The 12,753-nt window shown below is 44.7% G+C and overlaps 1 protein-coding gene across 3 annotated transcripts in view; it reads right to left on the bottom strand.

Annotated features, from left to right (window-relative positions):
- Positions 1-12,753, bottom strand: part of SMC6 (structural maintenance of chromosomes 6) — a 918,345-nt gene that overhangs the window by 866,612 nt on the left and 38,980 nt on the right. For all 3 annotated transcript variants that reach the window (XM_085610645.1, XM_085610644.1, XM_085610643.1), the window contains exon 4: positions 8,594-8,699. In XM_085610645.1, the coding sequence (XP_085466771.1) occupies positions 8,594-8,699 (106 nt within the window). The remainder of the gene's footprint in view (positions 1-8,593; positions 8,700-12,753) is intronic.

The following is a 12,753-nucleotide window of genomic DNA, read 5'->3' as shown; positions in this document are numbered from 1 at the left end:
AGTTATCCTGCTGGTCCCTGGTTGAAGGGGTTGCCATAGATATAATGGGTCCTTTTGACATTATGGGACATTGCAACAGGTTTGTGGTAGTCATGGCAGGCTATTATTTGAAGTTGTTTGAGACTGAATTCATGAGGGAAGTGACAAGCAAAAATGTAATTCAATTCACAGAGAAATTATTCATTAGAGAGGGTTATGCAGAAGAAATGACATTGGACAATGGTCTACAATTCTGTTCCCTGTATGTGGAAACTTATTTGTCTCACAGGAACATTTGTCATTGCAAACCAGCAGTATACAATCCCAGGGCCAATGGCCTTGTTGAAAGGGTCAATAGAATTGTGAAAGCATTCAATTGGCAGTGGCAAATGAGATAAATGTTATCAATCATGTAAACAAAATGTTATGGGCATACAGAACTAGTATAAAAATTTATCACAGGTTTATCTCCGTTTGAACTTCTGAGAAAGAGGAAACGAAACTGGCTGTTGCTTTTGGTTACAAGGCAAGAGGTATTGAGGTTGATGAGAAGGCATTGCAGAAGAAGGTTAGTGAAAAGCAAATCTTTTATATAAAGTATTTTGATGAGAGGACCAGAGCTCAGGAGCATGATGTGGTGTGTGGTCAAAAGGTCAGAATTAAATTGCCAGGATGCATAAGAAAAGTAAGATAGGTATTTTCAGAACCCAAGGTGGTCAAGAGAGTAGGGAGGAGTTATGTAGAATTGTAGGATGGCTCAAGATGGAATAAGAGCATGTCGGTAAAAGTAAGTGATATGTGTGAAGACAATGGTTGGGAAGGAAAGGATGCTGGAGAGATTGTGAGCAAAAACCTCGAGAGTGGTATAAGAGAAAATTAAGGTTCGTCTGAGCAAGATGGTGGCAGAAAAACGAGAAATTAAATTTCCAAAGAAGTACAAAGATTTTGTGTGTTTAGGTTAAGCATCTGTATATTTTATAAAAAGTTTGTAGGTATAGTATTTTGTACAGTTGTTTGATAGTTTTTATTTATATTTATGTCTTGGTAATATTTTAGTGAGGACATACGTTCTGTTTTAACCATTACAAGACTGGCTCATGTATTAATGCAAGTGGAGTCAGTGTTCTGTAAAGGAATGTAGAATGCAGAACAATGGCAATGTTGTATTTTAAGGAAGAAGTGGAGTTGGAGCTGAGCAGGGAGGTCAACCGGCTCAGGGGAGTCGTGGAACAAAGCTAACATTTAATAACTCACAAACAGGCTCTAATTTATGTGTGTACACACTACAGTCGAGGAGCCGCTATGAAACGTCTCCCTTACTGGTGCTTCCCGTAGGTGCCCCTGGGAGGACTTGCAGTAGCTGGAACTCTGAGGTGGAATAGGGCAGGCGACACCTTTAGATGGTGGCATCACGTTGCTGACAGTAACCGCCTCCTTGCTTCGCCCAACCGCTTGTGCTGGAGCAACTTCTAAACAAGCAAGGGCTGCAACGGCTTCAAACAGCCCTCCGACTATAGAGATGCTCTATGACCTGGCCAGGATTGAGTCTTCGTCCCCCAGAACCCCTCATTAGTTGCAAAGGATCTAATCAACTGCCAGCCCTGATTCTTGCGCTGGATTGGAGGGGGCTGCTTAGATGTCCTCGGAGCAGTGAGAGACCTCTCCGCCCCCACCCTCAGAACCTGAACTGTCGCCATCTTCTTTGGTGGTTAAAGGCTCTCCTGCTTGGACACGTGGCACCTTCGCCCCTTTCCCTGTGTACTAGTGGGTCTTGTGTGCCATTCCTTGACACATTACTGACATCTACAGTACATTACAGTATTGAGGCCTGGTGGTCGCCGACCGGTTCTTGCCCTCTTACATCCTAGAGCCCCGACTCTGTGCTGCCGGACTGCTACTGGATAACTTTAGGGGGGGGTTCCCCACATTGGATCCCTGCTGTGGGGGGTTGGGAAGAGGATGCTGCCTGTCCAGACCCTCCTTTCATGCTAAGTGCCAGCGCTCTTGTGACTGTTCTTGGGGCTAACATGGGGCGCACCCAGCGGACTAATGAAGATGCTTCCACGAGCTTCTCCAGGAGGCGATCAAGCAGGGATTCAGTGGCAGCGACATGTCTTACATTGATAATAAAAGCGAGAAACTTCGATCTGTGATTGATGCATCTGGGGAGAGGTTGGAGAGCATGATGAACTCCACGGCGACAGATTTGGGCCTAATCCGTGAAGACGTTCAGAAGATAGCTGAGAGGGTCACTGCTTTGGAGGGCACAGTGCAGTCCTTAGCACTGGCTTTTCAGCCCAATGACCATTGTGTTACTATACTAGAGGCACAAATGAAGCACCTGGCTGCTCGACTTGACCAGGAAGATTGGGCCTGCCGGACAAAATCATTGTATCGTGAGGTATCAAGGGTGACTCTTTGCTGGCATTTTCTGAAGACTGGTAGTAGGAGGTTGTGTCTGGTAGTAGGAGGTTGTGTCACCCGGAAGGACTGTCCAGAATCCGTTTTTTAGCACAAGCTTATCCAGTACCGTCGCAGTTACCTCGCACCTGGGCCCCCCATCTTGCCCGGTAATTGACCACCTCCTACATTTCCAAGACAGAGATCACTTGTTTCAGCAGGTCCGAGCACATGGCCACGTTGCAGTGGATAATGTCAACGTATCCTTATACCCAGACTTCACCATCCAGGTCCAGGCCCAGAGAATGTTCTCCCTCACAGTAAATAAGAAACTGCTGGACTTGGTTTTACTTTATTCCTTGTTGTTCCTGGCTCAGATGTTCAGGCGCACTTTTTCACAGAGCTAGCGACATGGTGGTATCAACTCGAATTATGTGACAAGGGCACTGTCAGACCAGAACCATCACAGCGGCAGTGGACCCTGCGCCCACGATGTTGTGGACCCCAGCGCGGAAGAGTGTCTAGGCCACCAAGTCCCAGGTGGCAATGGACCAAACGAAGGCGAATAAGATGGCAGTGTCTCTGGGAGCTAGAGGGGCCTCTCAGCTGAGCACATTCCAGACCCACTCTAACGCAGCTTCCAATTCAAGGACTCCATGGTGCAAGGGCTGGAGAAAACTTTTCTGGGGGTTACCCCAGGCACGGATGACAACTGTTTAGGATGCTGGGCTATTTGGAGCTATCACTATGGTGTTAATTATATGGTTTGTCCTGTGGTGGCTGCCAACTCGGTTATTCAGTAAATTTCTCCTTTTTTGATTTGTATGGACTGGGGGTAGGTGGTCGGGGGGGTGGGGGGGAGAGGTTATGGGCAGGGCTCGAGAAATCATAAAAATTGCACTAGACCTGCAGGTCTAGTAACGTGAAACATCCACTCGACCTAATTGAAATGCACTTGACCTCTGACTCCGACAGCTGAGCAAATGTGACAAGTTAACAAGATTTAAAAGCATTTTTATTACTCATTCACTTTGTGAGCAATAAAGATGCCTTTAAATCTTGCTATCTTGGCAGAGGTCAAGTGTCTGTTTGTCTTCCTACTCGCCAGAAAGGGAGAGTAGAACCTAAAAATAGCTCGTCCTTACTGAATCGGACTCGCAAATGTGAGCAGGCGAGTGGATTTTTCGAGCCCTGATGGGGTAAGTCGCACTGTGCTGAACAGCATTTCTTTTATCCTTTCCATTTTACTCTACTGGCTGGCAACTCCATTCCTCTACTCATGTCTCGCTGTTATGGAACTGGTTGGTCCCCTTTGGACTTTAGTTGGATCCATGACGGGCCTTGTGTGTTTTGGTGTTTGGACAGGATGGCGCTCTATCGCAGTCCTTGGGGGGTCGGGGGTGGGGGTGGTTTAGTCATGTTGTTTGTAATTTTGCATTGTTTTGCACAGGGTGCATGGTGGTGGATGTTTTCAGCAGAGAGTGGAGGAGGTGACCCAGGACGACCAGAGGGAGTGATGGGGGAGGGTCCTCCTGGGTTCTTTTTTGAATGGCTCCTGAAGGTGGACCAGATTAAGTTGCTTATATGGAAAGTGCTGGGCATTTCCACCTCTTCTAAACGTTATGTGTTGTTGTATATGTGGTGTAGGGGGCTACACACGGTGTTCCTACAGGAGACCCACTTAACAGAACTCAAGGATCGAGCCCTCTTCAGGCGCTAGAGGGGACAGCTGTATGCCACTACTTACTCCGCTTTCTCATGAGGTTCCCTTATCTGTATTAGACCTGGGAGCCTTTTTAGTTACACAGGGCAGTTACTGACCCAGATGGTCAATTTGCATTCGTGATGGCCTGTCTGGACAGTAGAGATGTCACCCTTCAGAACATTTACGCACCCAATGTGGACCCGCCTGCTTTTCAAACCAATCTGACAACGCTCCTCCTCTTGAGGATACCATATATAAAGATAGTGGGGGAGATTTTAATTGCACAGTGGATCTGGGATTGGATAGATCACTATAAAACAAAGAAGAGAGGGGGGACCGGCAGACAATTAGATAGATCGCTCCCACCCCGGAGTTCCGCACCCACGAGCAGATTAGTGGCGGCTGCCTGTGCATGGGCCGAGCAGTGGGCCCTGATGGATTGTTGGAGAGTGCGGAACCAGAATTCCAGGTGCATTCCTACCGCTAGAGGTTCGGCTTGACAGGATCTATAGTTGCAAAGCAGCATATAGCAAGGTGCTTAGTGTAGAGTACCTGGCAAAAACATAACCCAAACACTCCCAGAGTTGTGCTCTTTCTGATGGTCTGCCTGTAGACCAATTGGCCCTACTTTGCACCTAAATCCTATAATGCTTGAGGACCAGGCTTTTCGGGTGTCATTAGGGGAACAAGTTACACAATACTGGTGAAATAATGCACACTCTGCCTTGTTAATTGGGGTGGAATGAAAGTTATGAAAGCTGTTGTGTGGGGCTATTGCCTTTCTAATAAGATGGGAGTACGCACTCAGTTGCATTCCGATATTAAGAGACTGTAGGCAGTATTAAGTGGCCATCCCTGCAAATAAGAGGGAACCTCCGGGGGAGGAGGCAAGCGATTGCTGGAAGAAGAATAGGAGAAAATACTCATCTTAGTTGAACGTTTGCTGCTATTCTACTACCACGCCTATGCGACCTGGGTTAACGCAGAGAGGGATAAGTCAGTACAATGCCCGTGTGGCTCCTGCAGAGTAAAGATCGGGGACACACCATTCTCCAAGTGTGGGATCCTTTGGGGCGAGAGGCCTTTGCTCAGGAGATTAACGCAGAGTTCCCCCTCCATTATCGAGACTTGTATTCTGCATCCAGTGGGTGTGGGGAGACGGATATATTAGTCTATGTTCTGGATTCCTCACTGGTATCCCTCGACTCCACAATACCAGAGCAACTGGGTGCAGATAACACTGAATAAGAAGTGCAGGTACAATTAAAGAGACGTCAGGGGAAAGGTCCCTGGATAAGATGTCCTCCCCATAGAGTTTTATGCTATGTATGCTACGGGGCTGGTCCGTACACTTGTAACCCTCTTTACTGAGGTGGGGACTGCTTCCTTCCTCCCTACGCAAGGACTCTATTGTAACCCTTCCTAGAAAGGATAAAGACCTGCTTCTTGATTCGTATCGTCCCCTCTCGATGCTCAACACGGATAACAATATTTTAAGCAAATTCCTGGCAACTCGCCTTCTGCCACACATATGTTAGTTGTTTCACTCTGACCAAACCGGTTTCACTTCCACACAAAGTACTGTGCCTAACATTTGTCAATTGTTATTGGCTTTAAACCAGCAAGAGCAGTTACCACGGACTGCTCTGGTCATGTCTGTAGATATCTGGAAAACATTTGACTCACTTCGTTGGAATTGTTTATATGCCACCATGTTTGGCATGGGATTAGGGGAGCCTTTCATTAAATGGGCGAAGCACCATTACACTAGCCCGTTGGCCAGGGATTGCACCAGCTCGGTGCTTTCAGCGGCGTGCGAGATAGAACGGGGCACCAGTTAGGGATGCTCTTTGTACCAGCTACTGTTTGCCCTGACCATGGAACCTTTTGCCTGCATTGTCTTGTGGGGGATGTGCCATCAGGGTTTACAACTTTTTTCCGATTGTTTATTTCTCTCCTCGTATGCAGAGGACATGCTCCTATAAATGAAGGGGGAGGACGCTAATGTTTTGGGGAGCGGTGACCACCCTGACAGATGTTGGCTGCCACTCTGTTCTTGAGGTGAACTGGGAAAAACCCTGTGTCTTTCCCGTCCGCGGTGATGACGAGAGGTGTAGACCTCTCTTGGCTGCCTCACCGCTATGCTAGGAATCAACCATCATCCGATACTTGGGAATCAATATTTACTGCTCCGCTGATTTCCTATATGAAGGGAATTTTTGCTGTGCTTTCACCACACGACGACGCTCAGTGAACTTCTGAACTATGCTACAGCGCTCTCGTTGAGAGGCCCGGTAGTGGTTTCTAAAATGGTGGTATTGCAACAGCTGCTTTATCGGTTCACGGTTCTTCCCCAGTAACTTCTGCAGAGATTTTTTGGGGAACTGGGTATTGGGGCACTCACGTGGCTTTCCAGAAACTGCACCTGCCAGTGAGGGAGGGTGGCCTAACTGCTCCTGATTGTGAGCTAATTACTCAGCTGCAATGGGTGGCCCGCTGGAAGTCAGCGATATGGGATGGAGTGGGCCCTAGTGAGAGGGGCTCGCCTTCCAAAGAAGTGCTGTCTGCCATCCTGATGAAGCTGACAACCGCTTCTTTAAAGCGAGGTACAAATGTATTGATCAGAACAACACGCAAAGTTTGAGTTAGGGCACTGCAGAGAACACAAGCACTATACCATATACATGCAAACTCCCGGTAACGGCTGCCCAGCGCTGAGACCAGGGGGATGGACAGGGTTTTATAGATGGATAAAAGCAGGGGCCACTTTATTGGGTCATGTATTAGTGGGGAGCTAGGTATGTCCCTTCTTGGACCTCTGAGTGACATATGACCTCCCCGGGACACTTTTTACTACATTGTGCCTAGGAACACTTGTTTCAAACGTATTCAGCGCTATTACATGTACCAGGCATATATTACCTCCTGGCGAGTACATGCCATATTTACGGATGTAGAGTCAAACTGTTGTCAGTGCGGGGTGGATGACTTGGATTTTTTTGCATATAGTATGGTCCTGCCACATATTAATCCCATACTGGACCAGTGTTCTCCGGATTGTCCATAGGGCTACGGCTAGAGATGGAGCTCACCACCCAGATAGGTTTTCTGCGTCTACACAAGCGTAGCGCGGCTCAGAAGATGACAAATAGATTTCGGACCTACTATTGATTCTAGCCTGCAGACAATGGACGATGAGCTGGAAATCAGCCAGTGGCCCCAATATTTACAGTTTGGCCTGGAATTAATAAAGTGGTCGGAATGAGGGAGAGAGGAGATTAGGAAGGAGGTGGTCAGGGAAATACGAAAAGTGTTGATACTACCTGCTGGGGATGTACTATTGTTGGCTTGCCCTATGGTGGACGTAGAACGGTGAATTTTAGAAGATGGACTACTCTCAGGGGTTGCATCCCCAGATGCTGAGGCACCGGATGGGATCTTGAGTCTGGGGTCTAAGCATGAGTGACCAAATGGGTTTGAGAGACAGGTCCCTAGAGTTTGCATGGGTTTGAGCACAAATTGGGTGAAGTGTGCCTCTGGACTTCAGAAATGGGTAGCTACTGCCACATGTTACTGTCACGAGTGAAACAGCATGTTAGGCCCTCCCCGTGGTCCCTCTACTGCAACTGTATATCCTTGATATGTAGCACTCTTTAGCACTGGACCTTCACACTGTGACGTATAACTAACTACGCTGTAGAACTTCCTGCTTGCTGTGTAAGCTCCACTGTGATTCGTATGCGTTATTCAAAACTTTCAATAAAAATATATATATATTTTTTTAAATGGTGATGATTAAAAGCAGATGACTCTGATAAGTCTAAAGTGAAGAAGCAGAATTAGTGTTGCAGTAAAAGGGATAACAAAATAACTTTCTCATGGTCCTCCAGCAGTAACAAACTTTGGACGACAATAAAATAAAAGTACTAACGTTGCAGGATTAGAGAGAGTAACAAAATGAAAGTGAAAAGACAGGGGAGGGAATGTGATAGTAGATGGTCAGACTATCAACTGTGAGTTGAAGTAGGGCACCACCGGCATGTTACATCTCGCATCAGATTGGAGCATTTTGGATGGATTTGCTCTTGGACAACAAAACATTCTGAAGTGTCGAGGCGATGACAATGCCATCAAAACTCCTAAATAAACATTGTTAAAACATGCAATTCATAATCACACGCAGCAGCCAACCCGAATGCTCTAGAGTCACTCTGTACTTACTTTCGCAATGACTTAAACTAACTTCAACTAGTGTAGGGAGCCTAGTGTAATGCTTTGTTCTCTAAGGCCAGTGAAATCTTAGAATTTCACGCAAACATGTAAATAAAGTGCCATTGTTTACATTCTCGAAATACTCTGCCTAATAGATTTGAATAACCTCTCCAGGAAAGCATTGAATAAAAGGTAATCAGTTCCCAGAAAAGGAAGCAAATATGTTTGTTGTACTGTTCTTATAACAGACGTCCCTACCAACTACCATACATGAATAAATCAAGACATTACACTTACGTCTGGCCATCTTTCACAAATCCTTTCAAGGAGGAACCTCTGTTAGTTGTTGTAGCCTTCCCACCAAGGCCAACAATCAAGGCTGTCAAAACCGCACTCTTACCGCCTGCAAAAAGAGCATTTAAATAAAATAGTGTAAATATTTGTACGTTTTTATGGTCTAAAAGATCTGAAACATCAGTGTCATAGTGCGTGGAAACCTGCTGCTGGGCAAGAGTGTATGGCAACCAATATGAAGCAACGGGTTCATGTGGGAGCCCAGCAAAGAGGCCACTAAGACTAGTTCTGTGTTTTGTATGCAAAGTGCAAGTTGTGTAAACAGTTCCCATCATAGAAGAATATATTGTTAAGGCAATATGCACACAAGCAAAATAGATATCAATAGTCCTGAACGGCTTTTACCTGAATAAGTCATACACTTGTGCTGTATTCTACAATAGAGGCCACTGTAAACAATAAATGACATAATATGGGTGTTATAGGAAAATAAAATGGACAAAAGCCCACCTGGAGGCTAAACCACACCATTCAGCTACTGCCATGAAAGGGAGAGTCAGGACTGGTTGTGGTAGCAGTGGAAACCTTTTTATGGATCAATTTGGTTTATTAAAGCCATAGTAGTTCGATGACATACACAGCTAGTCGCCTACAACCAAGGCGGCCAGCAGCATACAGTGAAGCAACTGAAAGCTTCTCTTTATGACACGGTCACCCCCACTTTTAGCCTGGTATTTGATGTGATTTTGACTGGAAATGCACTGGGTTCCTGCTAACCAGGCCTCCAGTGCCAGATCTTTCCCAAATTGGACAACCGTTTCCCCAACTGGCAATAACTTAGCACTCCCTGTTAAGTCACCAAACACATACAGACTGTCACTGCAGGCTGTGTGTCTTGGTGGAGACAAAAGGGAACAACATGACATGGCATATATCCCTGTGGGCCATGCACATGAAGTATAGGTAAGTCACCCCAAACAGCCCTAAAGCAGGGTGCACTATACTTGATGTGTAGACATATCTGAATGAGCAGATATGACCCTGTGCTGGACAGTTCTACTACTGACAGTACAAGTGATCAGGGAAGCCGTTTTAAGTGCATGTGCTGGACACTGGTGAAAACAAGTTCCCAAGCTACATGATGGCTTCACTGAAACCAGAGATGTTTGGTATCCAACACTGATTCTAGTGTTGGATTTACTAATACATGCACTCAGAAGGCTCCTTATAGGTCCCCCCTTGAAAACCTACCAATTACGAGTGTGTTCATGGACTGGTCTTTGCCAGCCTGCCACCCCAGACAAATATCTGACCCCCAAGGGTTAGGAACTTTGCTCTAAGGAGGTCAGGAACAAAGCTTGCTCAGGTAGAGGGTGGTTACACCTCCTCCAACAGGATGACCTACAAATTAGCATGTCAAGGCAGAGAGCTTCAAAGACCCCACCGTCTTTGGTATGTGCATCTGACTTCCCTCACTGAAGAGGATGCCGCCCCCCATGGCCAGGGCCTATTTGGCACCTGGACAAGGTGGCAAAATGAGTAGTCAGATAGGCGTGTTCACCTTCAGACTAGTTCCACCCCTAAGGTGGGCTACCTGAGGTGAAGACAACATTTCAGAGTCTGCTATCTTGGTAATGGCAAACTTAGGAACTCCGGGACAGGTTTATACCAACTTCCCACGGGAAGTAGTCATATAGGCGGCATAGTGACCCCAAGGGTAGGTAGCTCATTGACTACTACCCTAATGCCTCTACATTCAGTATTTAGGGGAGCCCCTGGCACCAGGAAATCAGATCCTGCCGACCCAAAAGAAGGACTGAAGAGCCACAAAAAGCAAGAACTGAAGAAGGTATACTTCTATTTATACTTATATTTTATTTCTAAAACCAAGTACAATAATGAATAGTAATTTCCATTATGAATACCAAAATCCAATCTTAATAACATCCTCACATATACATAGGTCTCAGTTAAAATATACAGAAAGCAAATTCATGTAAATTGCTTTTTTTGTACAGCTTGAGCCGATCAGTACAAAATATATAAATACCAAAACTCAATAGGAATATAAAAAGAAGAATTTGGGTACCAGTACGTACCAGTCTAACAATCTAAATGCCCTTCACTCAAATTTTCATTTGGCAATTATAACTTGCATATATTAAAGATTAAAAAGGGCTTCATCAAGAGATGCCATGCAATATTATCATAATTTCCCTCCAGTATTCCATATTCAAATTGCCATACAGTATAATCATTTACTTACAATATTCCTTGTTTTCACAGCAGTACGATAAATGTATATATAATTTCACATATATATTAATTTTTAAGGAGCTGGAGATAGTAAAGTGCCAGCCTACATTTTCTAATGTTCAGTACCCTCAATAATGGGATAATAGAATCTTTACATGGTTTAGGATATAACTGACAAAAGAAAGAAAATCAGCTCTGAATATGCTGCATTTTTTATCACATGGACAAGGAGCAAGAATATACTTTGCTTGGGTAAGAAACCCAAAAATGTGCGATACCGAATTTAAATTGTTCAAGATAAAACCTTTCATATTAACTGTAAGGAAACAAAAATGTACGGTTCTACTCTTTCAGTGGTGACAAGAGGTAAATATTCCACCACTTTCTTCTTGCCCCACTCCATACAGTCCCTTTGATCCCTTAAGTTAGAGAGTTCTGTTTTAACTGAGTTTTTGAGATAGCTGCAATAAGTTGCGGATTTAAAATACAGTCTGCTCTTCCCATTAGTTCAAGCTGCTTTCGAGCATGGATAAGCCAGGCTATTTTGTGCACGTGATCAAGGCTTAAACAATCCTGTATTATTGCTTTGTTAAATGCAGGTTCCTCTTTTGACCCCATGAAATGCCAGAACATAATTGGGGCAATTTGGATGCAATGTGTTATAGGCACCAACCCAATTCCATATGGCATAGTAGAATTGGCAATAGTATCAAATAAGGGCATAGTACATTCGTTTCAATGTTGTTGAAAAGAATCAGATTTTCCAGTCCAATTGAGGCAGCAGTGTTCAGTAATGAAAAACGACAGCCGGAACGTGTTTCGTCACCGATGTGACTTTTTCAAGGCTTCAAAAAAGGATGTCTCAGTGCGAAAAAGAGTAACAAACTAAATGTGTAGTATGGCCAAAGAAGAATATCGTCCCGAGTAGCCAGTCTACTTAAACCTATGCGGTCAGAATATCTCCAAATACCGAATTTCACCAAAGTATTAGTCACAATGTAGTAAGTACCGCAATCAGTGAAAATGTAGGCATTCCAACTCCACTCGTTGGCTTATGTCAGCTGCATATCATTAGAAATCTTAGTATTTCATCATAAGCAGGACTGTGCTAAGTCCCTGTATTTTGACTGCACACACCACAGACAGTTGTAATACAGGGCATTAGCATGGTCCTGCTTATGATGAAATACTAAGAGTTCGAATGATATGCAGCTGACATAAGCCAACGAGTGGAGATGGAATGCCTTCATTTTCGATGATGCTCAGAACAAGTGACCTTATTGTTCCTTAAGGTATTAAACCCATGTTTGTTACGGGTAAGTCCTTAACTTGGAGCCCTCCCCAAGTCCCAGGCATCTCTGTTTAAAACAGAAGAATTGGTGGCCGGACGGTTGTATTTCTGGCTGCTCTCTCATCAGAGATGTGATTTTATGCATGATTGAGCAAGCAAATGGCTTTGCGTACCCGACTTCTGCTTTGTAGCTGTTGTGGACCGGCTACTTAAATTTGACCCAAACCAATTGTGGTTGAAATTGGAATCATTACAGGTTTGAATTTGCTTTTAAAACAGTTCCGAATTACTTTTGATTACTTTTGCTTTACTTTTTAGGTACTTTAACTACTTGTGTGATATGCCTAGATATCACACCGTGGGTCTTACAAAACACAGGTAAGTACAAGTTTTTCGTTCAAAGAAAGTTACTTTGGCTTTCATACAAAAAGTCAGTTCAACACAGCACATCTTAGGAGGAGAAACTCATAATGTGGTTTCCTATGGGAGAAAATAATGTTATTGGTTTGCAGGTAAGTAACCTACCTGCAAGAATAGTTGTTTGGGGTTAGAACCAAGGTTTCCCAAGGTTCACAGAGGCGCTCAAATTGCACCACCAGTGCCACTAGGGCGGCCA

The sequence above is a fragment of the Triturus cristatus genome, chromosome 6 (assembly GCF_964204655.1).
Source record: "Triturus cristatus chromosome 6, aTriCri1.1, whole genome shotgun sequence".
NCBI classification, from domain to species: Eukaryota; Metazoa; Chordata; class Amphibia; order Caudata; family Salamandridae; genus Triturus; species Triturus cristatus.
This window is presented reverse-complemented; position numbering and strand designations above follow the sequence as displayed.